The 22,523-nt window shown below is 37.8% G+C and overlaps 1 protein-coding gene across 7 annotated transcripts in view; it reads right to left on the bottom strand.

The window, feature by feature from the left end:
- LOC117403069 (SR-related and CTD-associated factor 8) overlaps window positions 1-22,523 on the bottom strand; it is a 37,860-nt gene that overhangs the window by 13,680 nt on the left and 1,657 nt on the right. The window contains exons 1-10 of one of the 7 annotated variants that reach the window (XM_059023500.1): window positions 21,504-21,624; window positions 20,221-20,304; window positions 19,098-19,181; window positions 8,314-8,358; window positions 5,480-5,641; window positions 3,212-3,368; window positions 1,546-1,676; window positions 1,228-1,404; window positions 1,018-1,097; window positions 576-747 (exon numbers count right to left, since the gene is read on the bottom strand). In XM_059023500.1, coding sequence (XP_058879483.1) covers window positions 576-747; window positions 1,018-1,097; window positions 1,228-1,404; window positions 1,546-1,676; window positions 3,212-3,290 — 639 coding nt within the window. In that variant the 5' untranslated portion in view covers window positions 3,291-3,368; window positions 5,480-5,641; window positions 8,314-8,358; ... (1 more) ...; window positions 20,221-20,304; window positions 21,504-21,624. Of the gene's footprint in view, window positions 1-575; window positions 748-1,017; window positions 1,098-1,227; window positions 1,405-1,545; window positions 1,677-3,211; window positions 3,369-3,648; window positions 3,714-5,464; window positions 5,642-8,313; window positions 8,359-19,097; window positions 19,182-20,220; window positions 20,305-21,503; window positions 21,627-22,523 lie in introns of those variants that run through there. The other 6 variants (XM_059023497.1, XM_059023499.1, XM_034004957.3 and 3 more) reach the window with 6 other exon arrangements.

Genomic DNA, 22,523 nt, shown 5'->3' on the forward strand with positions numbered 1-22,523 from the left:
CACCCAAGAATGGATAACAACAAAACATTGGACTATTCTGAAGTGGCCTTCTATGAGTCCTGATCTGAATCCTATCGAACATCTATGGAAAGAGCTGAAACTTGCAGTCTGGAGAAGGCACCCATCAAACCTGAGACAGCTGGAGCAGTTTGCTCAGGAAGAGTGGGCCAAACTACCTGTTAACAGGTGCAGAAGTCTCATTGAGAGCTACAGAAAACGTTTGATTGCAGTGATTGGTTGTGCAACAAAATATTACGTTAGCGGTCCCATCATTTTTGTCCATGCCATTTTCATTTGTTTTCTTATTTACAATATTATGTTGAATAAAAAATCAAAAGCAAAGTCTGATTTCTATTAAATATGGAATAAACAATGGCGTATGCCAATTACTTTTGTCAGTTTCAAGTTATTTCAGAGAAAATTGTGCATTCTTCGTTTTTTGTGGAGGGGTACCAACAAATTGGAGCACGTCTGTATATACAAAAAGAATCCCCTTCCCCATTATTTGGAAAGAATTCCTACAATATTAACATTTTATTTTTCTGAAGTACACACAAGAAGTCAGCAATTAATACCTGCTGCTGCTGGTGTTCCAACAGCTGTTTTTGGAACTGCTCCAGATTCTGCTGCTGCTGCTGCTGCTGGTGTTCCAACAGCTGTTTCTGGAACTGCTCCAGATTCTGCTGCTGCAGCTGCTCTGCCAGCTGATGGAAAATCGAGTTGTTTATGGACTCGGTTACACTAGGCCTGGAAAAAGAGTATCAGGATCATTACATTTACCAGTAATATGACTACAATAAATGATACAACTACACTAAATGATACCTTCACACAAAAAGATCAGTCTAGTTTAACCTTCACCCCCCCCCACCCCACCAACCCCCCAATAAAACAAAACAAAACAAAACCACAGGGCAGAAAAACATGCATCCCAAAATGTGTAACAGATTTTGGGACATGAGAGCCACACAAAATGCCAAGGGGGTTGAAAGAGTGAATCAATGGACTGGATCTTACAGCTGAGATGAAGGAGCATCCTTTTTGGATTCATCAGTGTGTTCAGATTCCTCCCCAAAATCAAACTGGTCCAACAACTTCTAGAAAGAAAAAAAAACACTTGAAATGCTTATACATCAGCTTATATTACACACACCAATACTTGCATACAATTTCAGGTGAACAGTTCACAAGATACAGCCCTCAATGCAGCAGTGAAAGTTTCATTACCTTATTGAAGGAGACCCGCTGTTCTAGTGGATTGAGTGTATTGGCAGCAGCAGCCGCAGCTGTGAGTTGTGCTGTGAGAGCCTGCAGCTGAACGACGAGCCCTGCGTCTAGGGCCTGGAGTAAGGAAGGCTGGGGCTTCTGTTGCTGCATCTGCAGGGTCTGTACTAACTGCTGTAGCTATGGACAAAAAAATAAACCATATTGATCAACGCCTTGAAAAAAAAAAAAAAAAAACTTAAATGGACTGCACGTAAGAGTAGAACAGAAGAGCAACATTTTTGTTGTTACAAAGTAAAATTCACAGGTAACCCAGCTTACCTGTTGACCCTGAGGACTTTGCAGGAGCTGTGCAACGGCAGCAATGGTATCTGTGTTGGAGATCTGAGAGGCCCAGGAATCAGGCAAGCCTTGGACAATGTTAGCAGGGGTAGCAGGGGTGACTGGAGTTCCTATGGAATAGAATAGAGGCTCTATGTAACACATAAAAACACACACAATGAACCCAGTTTTGAAACAACAATGCTCCCCACAGGGTGTATAAACACAAACTCGGGGAAATAGTTACCAATAAGTAGGGGTCTACGTAAATCGCGGTAGATTTACGTATTTTTCACGGGTATGTTGCGGAATAAAATTAGGATTTCACGGATATTTCGTGGACATGTTTAAACATTAAATAAACCTAAGTAGACAGTATTTCAGAACACTATAAAGCCTAAAAATAGTGGTACTTGCTTCCTTACTAAAACAGTGCTGGCATTTGTTAAAGGCGAGTATGCAGCATCCCCCTGCAGTTGACTTGCCCATACATTGAGACTGCACGTCTGCATCCACTGAATTGGTTGGAAGTTAAGGCAAAACTTTGCCAAGTTATACAGATGTGGAGATCGATTCGAAACAGCCCAAAAACTCGGTTACACAAGGGCGGGCATCTGGCATACTTTAATAAAGTCAATGTATGCAGCACGTTTGTTGTCATGTTATTTGTCCCATCCAAGAATTTTTTTTATTAGTACCGAGTCAAAACAAAGAAGACGTGGCTATTCGGGTCTAAAATTCCAACTGTAACAGCAGGTTGAAGCGAGGTGGCTGTGCTGGATCGTTTTAGTACGGATTTAACTTGCAGACAGGAATACTTGTCTGGGCTGACTTTCCAGTTTGGTTTCTGAAAGCTGTTTATTTTACGTTCTGTTCAGCAGCCTCTGTAGTAGCATTTTGTTTAATGTGTGATTCTGAAGATAAATAGCGATCGATCGTATTTTCTCCAAATACACATTAAGATATGGAAAACAATTACCTCAGTCTGCATGTAGTTTATTTGGGAAATATCTTGAAACGATCATCAGCCGAAATATACTTTGCTTTCTTTGTTGTCCATTTCTACTATTTTACCTCCAATGCTGAAAACTAGGTTTTAGCAACCTAAATCAAAACAATGCAACACCAACTTTGTCCCGCCCCCTCCTGCACAGTACAGGTCACATAAAAGCAGTAAAGACGCACGGATAGGCTGATTAAAACTGTCATTTGAATAGTAAACAAGAACATTAACTGCTTTGGAGAATTTATTTTGTAAATGTTACTTGTGGACATTTTTTGCGTTGTGCAGTTCATTTAAACAAGTTGTTTTTTTTTCCTCTCCGTACTTGTTTGTATGCATTGGTCCCTAAGAGGTGAATTTTGCGGTGACCCCTCAATTTCACGATTTCCGCGAAATCGCGATTTAGGTAGGTCCCTACCCATAAGTACCCAAACTTTGATAGAAAAACTGCCACTTTCCCCATTCTAGCACCTTTGGCCACTAAAGTCAGTATAACCCAAGGAATGTAAAAAGGCAACTAAAAATACAGAGTGCAAGCAAAACTCATTTAGTGGATTTTATGTTTGTTAATAAAATTACCAGTTTAAAATGTTTCCATGAAAACTAAACAGCCCCAACAGTTTTCATTCCCCTGGCCCATTCAGTGGTGTCCTCTGCTCTTACCTGGTGTGTTGCTGCTGACAGTGGCTGCAGTGCTGGCAATGACAGGAGTCAGGCTGGGAGGTGGGAGCCCTGCTGCCATGTCCAACAGAGGCTGAATAATGTCGCTCTTAAAAACATTATTCTTCTGCCACAGATTTAACACTCTGACAATTTTACTCTGAAGAACAAATACAATATGCATTAGTTGTTTTTTGCAAACATTTAATATTATATTCAATGGAAATATACAATACTATCTATCCCCAAGTCCAGCAACAAACACAGTGAGAAAAATCAGAATGTGGTCAGAAAAAAAAAAAAAAACTAGTCCATGTAAAGGTACTGAATCAGGAAAGCTACTCCCACAATGATTACATTTTCACAGGTGCAAGTCAAAGATCATAGATGAGGCCAAAAACTACCAAACACAAAACCAGGATCTTTCTAAAGCTATTTACCAAGAGAGCAGAGATTTCCTCCAATTTCATGGCTTGCAAAGTGGCATCAATGCCAGGCAGAACTAGAAACGGTATCCTATCAAGATAGTGAGGAACATAGCAGAGGCGCAAATTAAATGGTAACTTCTCACCCATTTACAATATAGGCTCACCTACTTCTGTGGCTGGACTCAAGACCTTACTCTCTACACACTAAACACACACCTTCATTCGGGTGGGGGGGGGGGGTTAAAAAGCAATTTCCAGCTTTATCTCCTTCCCCAACAGACTGAAAAAATGGAGCAGCATTACAGGCAATCACAACCTGCACCTTTTTATTAATGCATTATTTACCAGAGTCATTGTAATCCAAGGACAATATTAACCCTTTGCGGTCCATTTATTCAGCGCGTCATGTCCAATTTATTTTCACACATGCAGTTTATTTTAGACGCGCTGTTTAACCCTTTGCGGTCCATTGTCGGACTGGGTCCGACATTGCAATTATTCCTCACAGGTCCTTTGTCGGACTGGGTCCGACATCATTATAGCAACGCAATAAACGGGTGTTTAGTCGTTTTTTCTCCGGAAAAAGCCGAGAAAACCATTCAATTGCCGAGTGGTAGCGACAGGAGCCGAGACAAGTCGGGAAAAAAAAAAAAAAAAAAAAAAAAAGGCGTATTTCATGAATAGTCATACATGGTATCAGGTATCAGATAATGGGCGTCCATAATAAACAAGCTGGCTAAGTGCGTCAGCGCACTGAGACTATCATGGACATTTGCAGAGCTTTTTTCAGATGTTATAGTAATAAAATAATGACTTGGATCGCATTATTGAGGAGTTTGGTGATAAAACGAGTGATCTGGAGATGATCGATCGGTATGTACGACTATTATTATTATTATTATTTATTTCTTACACAGCTGAACGCTATAGCAAACAAAAGGCTGGGGAGGGGCTGGAGATGCCTAGTGTGTGCTTTGTTGATATGCAGGGCCATTTAAACCCGTTTGACTGTGAAAAAAAATACTTTTAAACAACGCGTATAAAATTAACTGCGCGTGTGAAAATTAATTAGACCTGGCGTGCCTGACGCGCGATTAATAAATGGACCGCAAAGGGTTAAAAGTTTTTTTTTTTTCACAGTAAAACAGGTTTAAAAGGCACTGCATATCAACAGGACACTCAGTACTGCATCTCCAGCCCAGCCCTGCCCCTCGTTCGCTGTTTTTTTCACATACCCCGATAGTAGTGCATACCGATAAATCATCTCCTGATCACTCGTTTTATCACCAAACTCCTCAATAAATGTGATACAAGTCATTATTTTATTACTATAACATCTAAAAAAAAGCTCTGCAAATGTCTGTGATATTCTTTGAGCGCTGGATGCAGAAGAAGCTATCTTGTTTGTTTATGTCCGTGTTATCTATGTGATGCTATTTGTATTCATGAGATACGCCTCTTTTTTTCGGCTTCTCTCGGCTCCTATTGATCTCACTCGGCCATTGAATGGTTTTCTCGGCCTTTTCCGGAGAAAAAACGACTAGAGACCTGTTTTTTGCGTCTTTTTGATGATGTCGGACAGGGTCTGACATTGGACCGGAAAGGGAAAATTGCAAATGTCGGACCAGGTCCGACATAGGACCACAAAGGGTTAAATTGTTTGCTGCCAAATGCATTTTTTATGCATTTGGCAGCAAACAATACTTTCTTATTAAACATACAATATTACACATATTCATTCAGACTAGACCTGCACCTCCTTTGCTGATCCACCACCACTGTGACCAAGACACCTTCCAATGCTTACTCTTAAAGGAATAAAACCTACTTTCTCAGTCAGTACCTTGTCATCAGTAGGACATCGATACAAGTTCTGGAAGGTGTTGATAATGTTCTTGCTGAATCGTGGAGCAAACACATCCTTTTCTTGGCCAAACTGATGGCGTGACTGACGTACAATGGAATCGATGACATATAATCCTGGAACTTTGTACTCTGGTTTGCACTGTTAAGACATTAACAAAAGTTGCATGTGAATCATTAATTTAAAATGGACATTTTGGCATGATACATTTGTGAAATGTTATCTGTTTTCAAAATTAACATACAACACTGTGCTTCAACAGCAAAGCTTTAGGCCAGATCTTTTTATATATATATATATATATATATATATATATATATATATATATATATATATATATATATATATATATATATATATATACACACACACACACACACTACCGGTCAAAAGTTTTAGAACACCTCAATTTTTCCAGTTTTTATCGAAATTTACGAAGTTTAATGACTCAATGTACTCTGAAATTAAAGCATAGAACAAATAAACAATTGGAGATAAAAAGAAATCATGGAATCGTTTTGTTTAACAAAATTTAATCTAAATTTTTGACTCAAAGTAGCCACCTTTTGCAGATATAACAGCCGAACACACTTGTGGCATTCTTTCTACAATGGAAATCAAATATTGTTCGGAAAGTTCTTCACAACACTGTTGCAGAAGTTCCCACAAATGTGTTGCACTTGTAGGTTGCTTTGCTTTCACCCTTCTGTCCAGTTCATCCCAAACCAGCTCGTCTGGAGACTGTGCTGACCATTCCATGATTTGAAGCCTACCATCTTGTTCTTTTCTTCTAAGGTAGTTCTGACATAGCCTGGAGGTATGTTTTGGGTCATTATCTTGCTGTAGGATGAACCCCTGACCAACTAGGTGTATACCAGAGGGTATTGCATGGCGCTGCAAAATGCTGTGGTAGCAGTTTTGGTTCAGGGTGCCACTCACTCTGTGCAAGTCGCCGACTCTGGATCCAGCAAAAGAGCCCCAGACCATCACGCTTCCTCCTCCATATTTGACAGTTGGTGTCACACACTGAGGAACCATCCTTTCGCCTACTCAATGGCGTACAAAAACCCTGCGTGATGAACCGAAGATTTCAAATTTTGATTCATCGGTCCATATGACCTTCTTCCAGTCTTCAGTAGTCCACTGGCGGTGCTTCATGGCCCAGGCAAGCCTCTTTTTCTTATTTTGCCATCTTAGCAATGGCTTTCTTACTGCCACTCGACCTGTCAAACCTGCAGCTCGAAGTCTTCTCTTCACAGTTGAAACTGAGACTTGCTTACTTCGACCAGTGTTAAGCTGTGCTTGAAGCTGTTGTCCTGTGAGCCGCCTATCACGCAAGCTGTTGACTCTCAGAAACTTGTCTTCTGATTCTGTTGTGGCTTTGGGTCTGCCAGACCTCTTCCTGTCATGAGTTTCCAAGTGCCTTTTGATGGTGTAGGAAACTGTACTCACTGACACCTTGGCTTTCTTTGCAATTTCTCTAAAGGAAAGACCTACACTTTTAAGGGTTATAATGGTCTGTCTGTCTGTCTTCCTTTGTTAATTGCCTTTTTCTCGCCATTATGAGAGCAATATACTACTTCCTGCAGTACAATACTGTCCAAATAATGCTTAAGAGGGTGTAGTAACACAGTCTGTTCCAACACTGCTTTTATACAGACAGAGGGTTTGTAAGGAATCAACAAAAGTTGGGACACCTGTAGGAATTGTTAGCATCAACTTTCAAGGCTTAATTTACTTCCATTGCTGCAGAACAGCTGTAAGTTGTTAACCCATTACTTGTTCCCTGAAAAAGGCCTTTTTGTATAACTCTGAAATGTACATTATTTTTCAGTTTTTGGTAACCTAAACTTTTTTTTTTAACCTCTGGCAGTTTACCGCTTACCTTTGTACCATTTCAGGTTATTCACTGGACTTGAACTGCTTAAATTTCAATAAAAACTGGAAAAATGGGGGTGTTCTAAAACTTTTGACCGGTAGTGTATATACCATAGATATCAGATTTCTGCCAGCTGCATAGTACAGTATTCAAACATGAGTCCACTGGGAAGAAGTGACTAGATCCATTTCCTGGCATTAAATTCATTTTTATTTTCAAAATTTAGTTTAATTCCAAAATCTTCTAAGAATACATAAAATGTTACTTTGTGTGCAGCTAACAGTACAGTTTACCCGGTTTGTGTTGTCTGTTGCACATGTACTGCTTTGACAAATGTCCCTTTGTATATCACATTACATTGTCTTGTTATATTAATAATAACTCATTTATTATAGCGCTTTTCACACCTAGGTGTCTCAAGGCGCTGTACAAAACAATCAAACACAAATCAACATTACAAAACACAAAGACTAACAATTAGGAAGTTAAATTCTATAGATACATAAATATACAATAGAATAGGTTAATAGAGATAAAATCGAGCATCATAAAATTACAGTATATCGTAATAAACAGTGCAGACTGCAGTAGAGTAAGTAAAATTAATTTTTTTTAAAAAAAAGGAGGAGAATAAGTGTGTCTTAAGGGTACTTTTAAATCTGGCTGCTATTGTGGATTCTCTAATGAAAAGTTGGTAGTGACTTCCAAAGAAAAGGAACAACACAGCTAAAACTACACCCGCCCTGCAATCTGGACACACTACTATAGAGAGAAAATGTGGGTTAAATAACAAACCACATGCTACCACTAAACAGAACAAACTGACTTGGGCCTACTTAAACAATAAAAAATAAACTTACAAATATGAAAGTAAATTGAGATTTACTAAAAGCGCCTTGCTATGATGGAAAGAATATTCATTCCATGTACTTACTTTCTGAACGAACTTCTCCACACTCTGTACAACATGCTTGTAAAACTGAAAGAGAAAAATGTGAAATTAAAAAAAATTTACACACAAAGACAGCCCAAGTTCTACTACTAATCATTGTGTGAGAACAAACTGAAGCATCCCAGGGTTATAATGTACATTAAATGGTGGCAGACCTGATCCAATTTGCTCTGCAAATGAGAACTTCAACTCAGCTCCCTCACCACAGCAGACAGTGAGCTGAAGGTTACTGCACGTCCTCCGACCCCACGACCAATCACTTTTTTACATCAGCAGCTCCATAGTGGATGTCAGTGAGCTACCAGCCTTTGTAGGACAAAGGCCAGCCCAGCCCTGCAGGTGCCCCCTTGAGCTCAATGTGCCCTGCCCTGTAGGTCCAGCTGTAGTGCCATGAGTGACAGCCAATCATTTCAAATAAATATCTTCAAAGCATTTCTCATTGGATTGTTTTTAAAGAGTTGCTTTAAGGAATATTTTACATGTTAAAAAAAAAAGTTACAATATATAAATTTGGGATTCTGTGTAATGTATCTCAGGTAAAACAACATACAACCTCTTCATAACTCCTTTGGTAGTCCACACTTTTGGCTATATACCCAAGCATTCCGTTTGCCTTTTTGATTGCTTCCCCGCAATATGTGGTTGGTGACAGTGATGAATCTATTACAACACTGAAAGTGTCAAATCCAGATACAAGATACAAAGCAGAGCATAGCTCACTGTAGTTCACGAAGGGGTTCTTGAACGAACACGTGTGTTTTATAGTTTGTATGAATGCATACTCTCCCTATCCCATTTCTTTATCATACAAGTAGACCATAAGTACCAGTTTTGATTCATATCCCGTCATGACCTGCATATTGGGATACGTATTGTATCGTGACATTAGGGTATTGTTACATCCCTATTTCCAAGTACCCATATGCAAATGATGCACAGTGACACAAGACAAAAGAAAACATAAGCAAGAGTAGCTTGATTTTTTTATCCAAGCTGTATTATGCCTTTATTTGACAATGATTGTATCAAAGTAAATTTGTAATTTGTAGCAATTCTAGTTTACATATTCAATATGATGCTGTCAACATTCAATATCACATTGAATTCTTAGCCCCGGAGTATAAACCTAGGTACAGTAACCAGAGTTTTAAAAAAATCTCTGAACAGCTTTACACAGCAAGCTATATAAACAAAGGCTCTCCGCAGTTTCTTCAGAATATTTGTAATTGCTTGAAACCGGCACTGCTCAGTTAACTCTTTCAGCTATAAATCACTGTTTGGCGTCCTTACCCATTCAGCGTTACACTGCTGTTTTCCTGTTAGCAATGTGGCGCTGTGAGAGTCAGTCAGTGCTCCAAATAACAACCATTTTACTCGCCAAGGCAACATTTTTCTTTAAATATAAAGTGCCAACAAGCATCCACCTTTTTGCTGGTAAGTTTGTTTATATAATTTATATTATTATTTATTTATTTATTTAGCAGACGACTTTATCCAAGGCGACTTACAGAGACTAGGGTGTGTGAACAATGCATCAGCTGCAGAGTCACTTACAATTACGTCTCACCCGAAAGAGGGGTCACACAATGAGTCAGTGGCTGAGGTGGGATTTGACCTGGGAACCTCCTGGTTACAATCCTGTTTCTTTAACCACTGGACCACACAGCCTCCTATATCCATACTTCTATTTTTCATAATATAACTTGTGAGAGCCTGGCTGCCTATTTATTGAGATGTTGCAGATTTTGGGAGCTCCCGAGTGGCGCATCCAGTAAAGGCACGCGTGGAGTGCAGGATGCACCCTACAGCCTAGAGACAGCAGGTTAGAATCCAGGCTATCTCACTGCCAAGCCACGGTTCATTGTGCACCAGTGACCCCTGTGGCTGATAGGGCGCCTGTGGGACTGCAGTGGAGCTATTCAGATCTGTGTTGTCCTCCGGCACTATAGGTCTGGTGGCTTTGCTGTGGATCCGCAGTGCGAAAAATTACGGATTGGCAAGAACACGTTTCAGAGGACGTGTGTTCCAAACGCCGTTTCCCGAGTCGGCGCAGGAGTTGCAGCGGTGAACCGGGATAAAAATAACAATTGGGCATTCCAAATTGGGGAGAAAACCGGGGTAAAAAACATTCCTGACTGAAAAATGTTAGCTTTTCTGCTTGATGCCAAAGGAGCTTCATGGTTATATCATGACATTAAAAATCTATGTACAAACTTTCAATATAAAAATGCCACTTACGAAGACATGTTTAAAACAGACAGCAGTCGATGGTACCCTGCACTATAAATGATCACTGATGACCAAAAACGAACTTTGATAATAGTCCATTTCTGTATTTAAAAATATACCTTTTACCCCCACCCAAAAGAGTTTTAAATATAGTACATATTAAATACTTTATGCTGAATTACCTGCCCAAATTTTGTGTTTACAATAACAGTACCCTGAGCCACAGACTGAAATGCAAAAATTACACTGCCTTAGTCTTGCAGACCTTCCAGAACCCCTGCACAAATAAAAAACTGCCTCAATACGCTTGCCAGGTTTGCCCACCCCTCCATTAAACTCTACAGTATTAGGCACAGGTTTTGTTTACTGAATTAAAATAGAGCCCAATGAAACTTGTACCTAGACACAGTTGAGCAGCAAATACCAAATAATATTTTATTCTGAATATAGCAAAAAATAACATTTATAGCAACCTAAATATTATACATCTGTTTAATTCTAACAAATAATAATATTCATAAAAACATCTGAATAGTGCAAATATTGTAACCTGGCCAAAACCAAAATTTACCCTTATGAAGCCTGTCTGAGATCCTCTTATAAATGCAGTCCTGTCACTTCTCCTCAATATAGACTGCATGCTTAACTGGTGGCCTGCATGCAATTGCTTTATACTGCTGTATAAAACACTGGCGGCTGCACGGCTTTCAATTGTAACCATCAGAGCTACTGATTTTCCATTCTTGGGATAGCAAATTCAGTTTTTCAGAATTGGCCAATTCAGGTTTTCTGCACCCACCCCACTTAACGTATTAAACGTGACATTTGAACATAAATACAATGTTGATAGTCAAAATAAGTAAAATTCATAAATATTGCCACAATTCTTTACTTGTATTAAACCAAGAGTTTTTTAATAAGACTCTTGTTGCTGTAATATTAAGTAAAGCACCTGAAGACACTTCAAACCTGTCAATGTTTATAGACATCAGCTGGCTCAGCACTGGCATTAAAATAAGCAGGAAAACCTCAATTATATTACAACAGTTCAGAAAGCAAATGTCCAGCACTATTGTGAATAACATTTACAGTCTTCCACTAACAATGTAGTTCAGTCTACAAATGAAGGTGTTTTGAAAAGACTACAACAATAATAAAAATAATAAAACAGTTTAGTAACAGTCCAGCGATGTCATGTGACAGTAATCCTATGTACAGTACTCCACAAATTAAGTCTAGCACTTTATGGCACTACAATAACCAGAATAAAATATGAAACTGATAAAAAAAAAAAGGGCGTGTTGACCGACTCATTGCTCTAAACAGGTTCACGGCTGTGTATCACCCGATTCTAATTTAAATAGCGCCCCTTTTAATGAAAACACAATGAATCCTGACAATTGTTTCTTTGCTAATTCTGCCTTATTTGCAAGATTTCACAAGAGGTGCGTCTTCAGACAGAATGTCTTTATGAAACAAACTGTGTGTAGTGTAGTAATTACATCCACACTGTAAAGAGATGAATCTCCTTTAAGGAAAGTATAGCTAGAAAAATAGCTTTGAGCTTGTTTCTTCATCGGCAGATAGAAGGATAGAACGGTCTTGGTTTAACATTGCAAATTATAGCTTTATTAAATGCAGGTAGAGTGGAAATAAATAAACTAAACAGTAATTAAAACACATGGCTTAAGTACTTACTTCGGGAAAGCCCTGCCTTGAGCGCAGTACAGTAACTTAGATCCAAGTTTTCAGTGTAGAGGAATGCAGTGCTTTGCCATTGCTGCCGTCTCACTTGCTTTCTTGTTCTCTATGTGTTTACGACTGGCAGTATGATCTTTTAATGGTATTTACTCCCACATGAGCAATGGAATGACAGCAAAACTTGAATAGTATCCCACCATCCTCATATAGATAATCCGATTTTTTTTTAGCTGTCTTTTACTGAAACATTGCATTTTTTTCTTCGTTGGTTCAGTTGCCATGTTGAGTTTCTGCAGAGACACGCGAGTGAAGTCACATGATGAACAAAAAAATGCACATGGAATGTCTTCAGTTATTATATTATACACTTAAAATGTGTATTTGACTAATATTTTGATTACATTTACCAGTTTTTAAACGCTTGAGATTTCTGAAATGGTCGTTTTTTTTTAAAAAGGGGAATAAAACACAAAACATCAAACTATTGCAATTTTTTTTTTTTTATGTTTACCCGAGTACATTGTATTTATACTTCTAAGTAATGCAGAAAGATTGTGCTTCACTGATTAGTATTCAATTATACTACAAGTTAAAAACTGCAAAGTTCATGAGCAGCACTCTCCATAGAGGCAGTATGGCCAGACACCTGCTTCGCCCACCCGATAGATTCGCTGGCGCCCGAGTGAGCTCTGTACGAATGGGACGTGCATTTTTACAGAGGGAAATCAGAGAATCAGCTGCAAGACAAACGCAAATATGCTTATGTTGCTGCTTTGCAAGAATGCTCTTAGATAGAGTCTTGATTGAGGTTGATATTTTGATAATAACTTGCGAAAGTTAGTAAACCGAATGCAAAGATTGCTTCAAAAAATGAGCGCATTTTAGCCTTAGAGGGAACCCTGGCAGGGAAACAAAGAAAAAATGTTGTAAAACACCAGACACGAGACCTTAATAGAGAGTCACGAAACTAAAGGTCGTGTTCACACTGGGTCCAATTAGAAGGTTTGGTCCGCACTCTGTACAGTACACTTCGGGCCTGGTGTGAAGTGTGAACAACAAAGTCCACTTGGGAAACAAACTGTATAGAGTCCACTGAAAGAGGTGGTCTCGGTCCGGTTGGCAAACGCAGCGAGTTTGCTTAGCTTGCTAAACGTCAATGTGAACTGCTGGACAGTGTGCTCAGCAAGTTAATAGCAGAGTAATGTATTAGGATGTGTTAGTGCCATTGAAACATAAAATAAGCAATTGTATGGATTACTTGTTTAATCATTCTGATTCTGTGTATACCATGTTTAAATGTTAATTTTTTAAATCTGGCTTTTTGTACATTTAACATGTGTTGACTAGTAGGGCTACTGATTTTCCATGATCGCGGAATCACGGACGGAATCGCGGAATTGGCATTTTGGGAATGGAATTCTGCTTTGCAACTGCACCTTTTATTTAAAAAAAATAAATAAATAAAATTACGCAAACAGTCTTTTACCGCTGTTATTCTCCTATATAAAATAAATGCATTGCTTTGAAAACGCTGATGGGCTGTGTGTTGCGGCGCTGCCTGTGTGCCTAGGTGAGTCGAGTTGTTTAAAAAAAGTAACAAGCTGTTTTGCGAGTTCTGTTCTGTGGAATAATTTTGGAGTTGTATATACAGAAAAGTGAGAAGTACCTGAAAAAAACCATTGTCAGCCCCCCCCCCCCCAGATTAAAAAAACCTAATTGAATTTATGTATTCATTTATTTAGTTACCGCAAATGCGTTACTCCGTCACCCGCTCAACACAAGGAAACAACACGGTGGTTGAGGCGAAACCTTTAGTTTTATAACTTATTATTTCTAATTTATCATCAACTCCTTAATAATACTACACTCAGTGATTTTGTTTTTTTTTTTACTCGTGTTGCTATAACATGGCTCACTCTACTCTAGCTAGTAAGAACAGAAAATGGTTAAAATTGTGATTCAACAATGAGTGGACCAATAAATACTTACTTATTTTACCAACTGTACCGAACTCAAAGCCAATGTGTTTATTGTGCAATTAATGTGTGTCAGTAGTTAAGGAACACAATATGAAAAGGCATTTTGAAATCAAACAAGCTTTTGGAAATACGTATCCAGAGGGCACAGTAGTTAGAAGCTCAAAAGTAGAAGCGCTGATCTCTTAACAGTTATACTATTAATATGTCACATACATTTTAAAATGTTTGTAATGATACTCTGTAAAATTCTCACACTGTTCTATTATTAAAGTACTATTCATATGGTAAAATGTGTAAGTCTTGTTCAATATGTGAACATTAAGTTATGTAATATTTATTATTGCTTAAAAATGTGCAGAGTAAAATACTCTGGCCTGCCTACTCCTAACTTTTTTCCAATCTGGCCCCCTTAAATTAAAAAAACTTGTTGAAAAGCCCTGCTCTTACTAAAGCAACTCTATCTGTCCAGGGTATACGAAAAACACATGCAATCAGCTTTACAGCAAGTACAGCATAAATCAGTCTGCGTTGCAGATGAAACTACAGATTATTATTATTATTATTATTATTATTATTATTTATTTCTTAGCAGACGCCCTTATCCAGGGCGACTTACAATTGTTACAAGATATCACATTATACATTATTCAGATATCACATTATTTTTACATACAATTACCCATTTATACAGTTGGGTTTTTACTGGAGCAATCTAGGTAAAGTACCTTGCTCAAGGGTACAACAGCAGTGTCCCCCACTGGGGATTGAACCCACAACCCTCCGGTCAAGAGTCCAGAGCCCTAACCACTACTCCACACTGCTGCCCATACAGATGGGAGAGAAGTGTCCTGAACATTGTATTTCATTTGTAATTTTATGAAAATTGTAATAATGCCCCTCGTTTGACTAGTCTGTATATTGTAATGCCAGCAATAAGCTGTTTTTTCAAAACACTTTTGTTGACTGACCTATATAGTACATTGTTACTAGTGGACTGCTTTAAGAATTTTTTTCCTGAAAACTACAGTATCTCAGGGACTTAAATAAAAAAAAAAGAATGATTTTTTTTTATGTAAAAATGTTATTTGTTGAAATTACGTTAATTCTTAATAAATTGGTAAAAACAGGCAAAAAAAAGGAATTGGTCATTTTGAAAAACGGAATTTGCCATTCCCAAGAATGGAGAATCAGGAGCCCTAGACTAGATCAGTGGTTTTCAATGTACTAAGTCGCAGAAAATAAGTCACTAAGTCACGCTTACAACTTAATGTCATGATTTATTTTTATTTTTAGTCAGACGTATCTTTAACTTTCATTTTGGTGATTTAAAACACATTCTGATAATTTAAATACCTGACAAATTGAAAGTTATCACCCCTTACTTTTTTACTGAGAGAATTACACTTCCAAGAATTCTCTGCTGGTGCATTTACACTACCTTAAAATCGCCATTTTGAAAGCGTTCGTCACAAACTACACCGTTCAGCTCTGCCAGTTGTCAATTTCTCATCAGTACTTAACGGCCACTGGCGTTTGGAAGCTTTTTTCTTTAACCCTTCATCCTAAACAATTGTCGTTTTGTAATAAGAAAAAGAAGTGCTGAAATGCAGCCATCGAGTCCGTCTACATCTGAAAATGTAAATCCTAGCGTAAAACCTGGGACACATGTGAGCGGTGAGGGGCGATATCACAAAACTGGTGGGCACATTAAAACAGCATATGCAGAGGCCGTTTCCAAAGTAAATCATGCTCCTACCAATACAGCCAAACTGGCCACAAACGATGGACACACAACTCTTCCAGACATACAATAAACCTCTACCTTGTGCAATTTTCCATTGTTAGTAAAATGTGACATAACCTGCTTGGAACGGTGACTGTTAAATAAAGCTTTGTTTTGCCCAAGTCCACTGCAGTTGGTGCTGCTGCAATGCAAGCTTACTGTATACAGTGTATCACAAGCAGCATCAATTACATGTACATAAACAACATGTATTTATTTAAATGATAAAAACATGATTACTGTGCTATAAACCTATTTTTAAACTACATTTGAATGTTTTCTTTTTGTTCATTTATATGGCTTGCCTGTAAAATAGGATTTAATAGGATTATAGGAGGCAGTGTGGTCCAGTGGTTAAAGAAACAGCCTTGTAACCAGGAGGTCCCCGGTTCAAATCCCACCTCAGCCACTGACTCATTGTGTGACCCTGAGCAAGTCACTTAACCTCCTTGTGCTCCGTCTTTCGGGTGAGACGTAATTGTAAGTGACTCTGCAGCTGATGCATAGTTCACACACCCTAGTCTCTGTAAGTCACCTTGGATAAAGGCGTCTGCTAAATAAACAAATAATCAAAAATGCTTTCCATGCTCTTTAAGCCTGATATCTGTTATTAGCTGTTGTGTCGTTGCTACTCTTTTTATGCATCCACAATGTTTTAGAATGTTCTTTTCACATCCTAGCCTTGTATTTAATGTATTATGCTTTTTTTTTTTTTTTTTTTACTGTATCTTGTTAAGCGCTTTGTGATGGTTGTCCACTATGAAAGCAGCTATATAAAATAAAGATTGATTGATTGATTAACTAAAAGCTACGGTGACATCACCAGTAAATTATGCAAATTAGTAACATCGAAGGTTCGAACCTTCCTTTGGTAATGCGTTCTGAACCTTCGAAGGTCAAAATGTACCCTTCGTTGTAGCCCTAGCTAATTGCGAAGGAATTACATGCGACAGTGCAGCAAATATGACAGGTAGGCAGAGGGAAGTTGTGAACAGAAAATCCGAGGCAGCTGGTGGTGGTGATGTTTGTAAAGTAAATCGTTGGAGCTACTATGTGTTCCCAAAATTGTTACAACACGCTGAGAAAACCACCAGTTAAGAAAACATGAGCAAAATGATCACTGTCATATAATCACCTCTCGCTGCTATGTCAGACAATTTTAGTTCTTAAAAAATTTGAAAGAAAAGCACTAGTTGAAGGATCCTTGTTTTCGAAAGTCCTGAAATCGATAAATGGAGATAAACTTGACGCCTGAGCAAGAAAACGAGTTGCTACAACTTACCCGTGATAGATAACACACTGAAAACATGCCAGAAGTCTTCAAGCTTGGCATCGTTTTGGATTAGCATTTCAAAAGAATATCCTCTGTTAAAGTAGAGTGTTCTGCTGTTGCGATCGTTCACAACAACATGCATGTGTGAATTGGGATTTGACTTTGACAAGATTAAAAACAAAAAGAAAGAAACCGACTCGACAGCCCCTCCGATAGGGGTGGCACGATCGTCTTCTGATGCAGACTGGACTGAGATAATGAAGAACAGGCAAGCCCACCAACATTTCCTATTTATCCTTAATGCCTAGTCTACGTTTAGTAGTTACTTTTTGAATCCAGGAGGTTAAAGCTACCATTATCTATTAACATTTTATTTTATTAAACCTCCAGTGAGATATTGTTATTGGGTCATGTGGATTTCTTATTTACTAGGTCACAAGAAAAAGAATGTATTGCAATCTGCAATAAATTTACACAATGTTTAATTTTTAAACTATTATTGTGCTATTCTAAGCATGCTGTTATTTTAATGGCTTCAGAGTTGGTATGGCGTCAGCAAATTGAACAACAAAATGGACAGTGTGAGAAACTGAAGTGCTGATTGACTTTGTTTAATAGTGATATTGAGAACCGTGCAGAATTGCGTAAACTGCATTATTTTCCTACCGTAGGCATTGAATACATGTATTAATTAAATTAGCAAAGTGCTCCCGCAGTGCTTGCTTCCACAGCAATATGTAAGAATCTAAAACATATATATATATATATTAAACATATACATTATATTAAAAACCAGAGCACTACATCAATACCTGCTCTCTTTCAATATGCCTTGCAGGATATTGTAAACATCCGCTTCACACACTAAACAAACTGAATGCACTTAAACTGCATTGAGAATACAAAACAGACTCAGAAAAAAATTGAAAAGGACCAAAAAAAACCTAATTTTAGCTCGCATTCAAATGAACTTGGTCCCTTTGCTCTCAAATAAGTGTGAACAGCAAGCACATTGATACATTGTTTAAAAAAAAAAAAAAAAAACAGACTGAGTATTTGAAAAGTACCCAGTGTGAATGCAGCCTTAGCGCAAGTCAGCAAATATTCTCAAGTAGGTTTAACTGAACTGCAATAATAACCAATTGTTGCTTACCAAATCTCCCAATATAGAATAAAATCCTATAATATATAAATTTGTAATCTTATTTTGGCTTAAATCACTACATCAAGATACAGCACATCTAAACCAGCAACAAAGATGCTGAAACATTGCACTCCACAACTGAATTCCACTGCGCACAGTACCGGCTCCACAAAACACCAAGCAAAACAAAACAAAACACCCTTAACAAAACAAATGGCTGTCAAGTTATATCAAATAGATTTTGTTTTGCAAAACAGCGAGCTACTCTCCGAACTTCAATAGAACTCCATTTTTTTTAAATTTAAATAACTGTTGCAGACCATCTAGAACAAATCAGAACAAAAATAAGTCATTAGACATGACTTTCTACAACCAGAGAAGAGGAACAAGTTAACTATATTCGAGAAAGCATTGGTTTATTGTCATAGTAGCAACCCAATCAGGCTAAATGGCAAAAAAAAAAAAAAAACAACAACCCTTCAATTCTCTCCCATCAGCCAACTACATCCGAAGAACAAGAAGAAAAGCTGCCCTTCAGCATTTAGAAGGACCGACAGAAATGAAAAAAAAAACACCTGTATAGTGTATTTCGCATCCAAAAGTAAGTGAATTCTCAAACATCCTCTTTATCTGCCTTTGAAACAGCCCATCGCCTACCTAAGCTGGTTAGGACTCGCTTATCTCCCTGAGATACTCTCACGCCCCTCCTCCTGCTTCACTTTCACTGCTTTTCGAGAGCTGCTGAGGGAAGGGAAAAGGTAATTAAACACAAGTAATAAGTTGACTTTGGCAACCACCTTTAACGTTTAAGTAGCAAAAAAATAAAGAAAAAAGCACCCTGTGCTTAAACTTAGCCACCATTTCCCTATAGTATGCAGTACATACTTTGTAAGTGCAATGCTCCGATTTCAGACCTGCTTTAACTCTATAGTGTTTCCTATATGGTTCACTGTACCTACGTCTTTACTTTCACTTCCTTTATGCAACTCGAATTTCGCTCCTTACTCTCGGTCTACGACAACTACAATTCTATTTACGGTCCCCGTATTTATTATTGACGTTCTCATGAGGCAAACAGGCTTGGGTACATCCCACTTTAACAGGTTCAGGCTTTTTCACAAAATTAGTTTGTTCAAATCTTTTTGATGCCGACACGCTCGGTCATTATGTATAACAATATTCCTTATATTGTCCAATTAAATATATACTTTTTTTTTTAAACGATATACGCATTTATTTGAAAAATAATGCATGATGCATTTTTACAGACTGCAAGATGTTCATGAGATTCCTTGTCTTCACTGGGTCAAAAAAATAAACATACAAAAAAAAAAAAAAAAAAAAAATCACATTTCGACTGTGGTGTGAACCAGATGACTTGAATGTGCTTTCTGGATCCAGACTTCTCTCAAGCAGAAAGATAATCATTGGAAGAAAACCTCAGTGGCTACAGTGCATATAGCTGCCTTTGACATATCTCCAGCATTACAGGAAATCGCCAATCTTGCACCTAACCAAGAACTGACAGGACGACAACTGGAGATAATCAAGGAGAACACACACGGGAAAAATAAATAAATGAGAAGAAAGCAATATCCTGCAATAGTGCTAACAGTAACTTGCAGGATGTGTGCAGCTTCTATAGGGACTGCGCATAATCTCTCATGTATGACAATGAGACTGAAGTCGATTTATTCTATTGTGAAATTAGACTTAATATTTTGAGCCCAGTTTTGAATTGCATCCCAAAATAAATTTTGGCTGTTCTTTAACTACTTACCTTTATAGCTTTAATGGCTAACTTTGTGATCTGGGTCATTTTAGCTTTGGAGATTGGTGGCTTGTAGTCATTCAACGAGTACAACTGCAAGAAAAAGAAATATATTTTAGTGTTTTTCTAAATAAAAACATGACGATATTGGAATTTGAAAATTACTTCAAAATACAGTTTACACGTACACAAACATACATTATCGTCCATTATCTCAAAGGTCTATAATAAATATCAACCCATTTTGCACTTTGTTTTATAATTAAAATAATTTTCAGAGACAAGGCCCAACAAAAGTCACTAATGTTGCATTTGTACTGCTATACAGAATCAACACACAAGACCTCATTGACCTGAGGGAATCAAACCAAATGTGACTGATGGCTACATGTAATCACCCTTGAAACAAAGCATGTGGTTATTTCAATTACTGATTACATTACAACTTTGTGTTGAGTATCATAATTATCCTTATGTAGATCTGTAGTTAAGATGTAAAAACATGTAGATTATACTATTTTGCATGTATAATGGCCTTTTTTTATTTTATAATGTACCCGACGCAAAGGTCCAAAAACCACAGATGAACTATGAAAAATGCATATAGTCCTTTCCACCAGGGTTTCCCAATCCTGGGCCTGCTGGGTTTCATTCCTACTGAGTTTTCAATTACTTAATTAAACTATTTGTTACCTTAATTAGACCTTTTTAATTGTTTTCAAGCTTTTAAACTCTTGGAGATTAATTTAAATATACAATTTTATAAGTAACTTGACATCGGCAACATTTTAGGAGCTGAGAACAATTAAAAAGGTCTAATTAAGAACATTATTAGTTCAATTAAGGGTCCACACGTAATTGAGATCTCAGTTGGAATGAAAACCAGCAGACACAAGGGTCCCCCAGGACCAGGATTGGGAAACTGTGTTTCACACTACGGACAAGAAAAGCTGATAATGCACAACACAGGTAGTACAAAGATCAAGAGCAATACGCTGTTGCCCTGGAAATACAGGAATTTGAATAAATAAAGTGTGTGAACACAGCAGACCAGAGATCGGTCTTGCCATCTCTGGAACACTGTACATACTGTATGTTTCATGCTTAAATACAGCCAAAGTGGCGAAACAGAATTCTAAAACGTCTAGAAGTATTTACTACTTGGCAGGGCCGTCTCGCCATATCACTGAAACTCAGTATTAAGTCCAGTTTACTTGAATGTGAATACATTCTAAATATCTGTTGGCTTTTGAAAAGTTTGGTGAGCAATATTAAAAATACATTTTGCTTACACTTTTAGATCTGTAAGTCCATGGCAATCTGAATGTCCTATGCACTTGAATCTGACTGAACCCCCAATCCAGTTCCAGCTAGAAATTGGTTTACTTTGAAAGAATTTTGGGGAAAATATCTGCTCTTTTCCTTTGCACACACTTGTGCATGCATGTTGCTTCCCTGAGCTACAAGTGCTTGCAGATCACACTTCTCCTCTACAAGTAGCCGCGGAGCACATAGTGTTCTCCTCAAGTATGTGAATGACGATATTGTTTCGTACAGACAGTCTGAGTAGTTTCCACACGACTGCATAACTCCAAATATCCCAGCAAATGAAAGTGGCAGCCACAAGCAATGCTCTTTACATAGGATCCCTACAGGTTTATTGTACTGTTTGAATTAGAAGTCAAGTAAGTTATCAAATACTCTGGTTTGTTCACAGAGACCAAGAAGGCTTCAAAGTGGTATGAAGCCTGTGTGACAGCAGCCCTAACTAACCAACTGGAAAGCTATCCAGGTCTGGTTTCTGATATAAGAATACACTATGGAGGAAAATAGTAACAAAGAAACAACATATTTACTTTAAAATTTAAGTTTAATTTTCTCAATAAAGTAACTAGATATACTTGCCATACTATTTTATTTCTTTTACTTTTAAGCTATTTTAAGAACCTTACAAGTTCTACATGCTTCCCTTCTTTATTTAAAGAAAACCTTACTCCAAAATCACACCCCCACTAAAGATGTTGTGATACATTTTATCAAGCAACTATTGCAGTAGTTAAGCATTTATGACCATTAGCTATTTAAACAGGAAGGTGTCTTAACTTTTTTCTGTATATATGTTTACAAATGACTAGCCTCAACATCCTAGTGCCCCCTAAATGATTTCAGACGCAGGCCTATCGAACAACCATGTTATATCTTTACTGGAAGTTAACTGCTCTTAAATGTAATGATTTACTCTATTGTTTACTTTGCTCTTATTTAAATTTAATCTTATTTCTACTGATGTTATTGTACTTTAACTGCTCTAA

Source organism: Acipenser ruthenus, chromosome 5 (assembly GCF_902713425.1).
Source record: "Acipenser ruthenus chromosome 5, fAciRut3.2 maternal haplotype, whole genome shotgun sequence".
NCBI classification, from domain to species: domain Eukaryota; kingdom Metazoa; phylum Chordata; class Actinopteri; order Acipenseriformes; family Acipenseridae; genus Acipenser; species Acipenser ruthenus.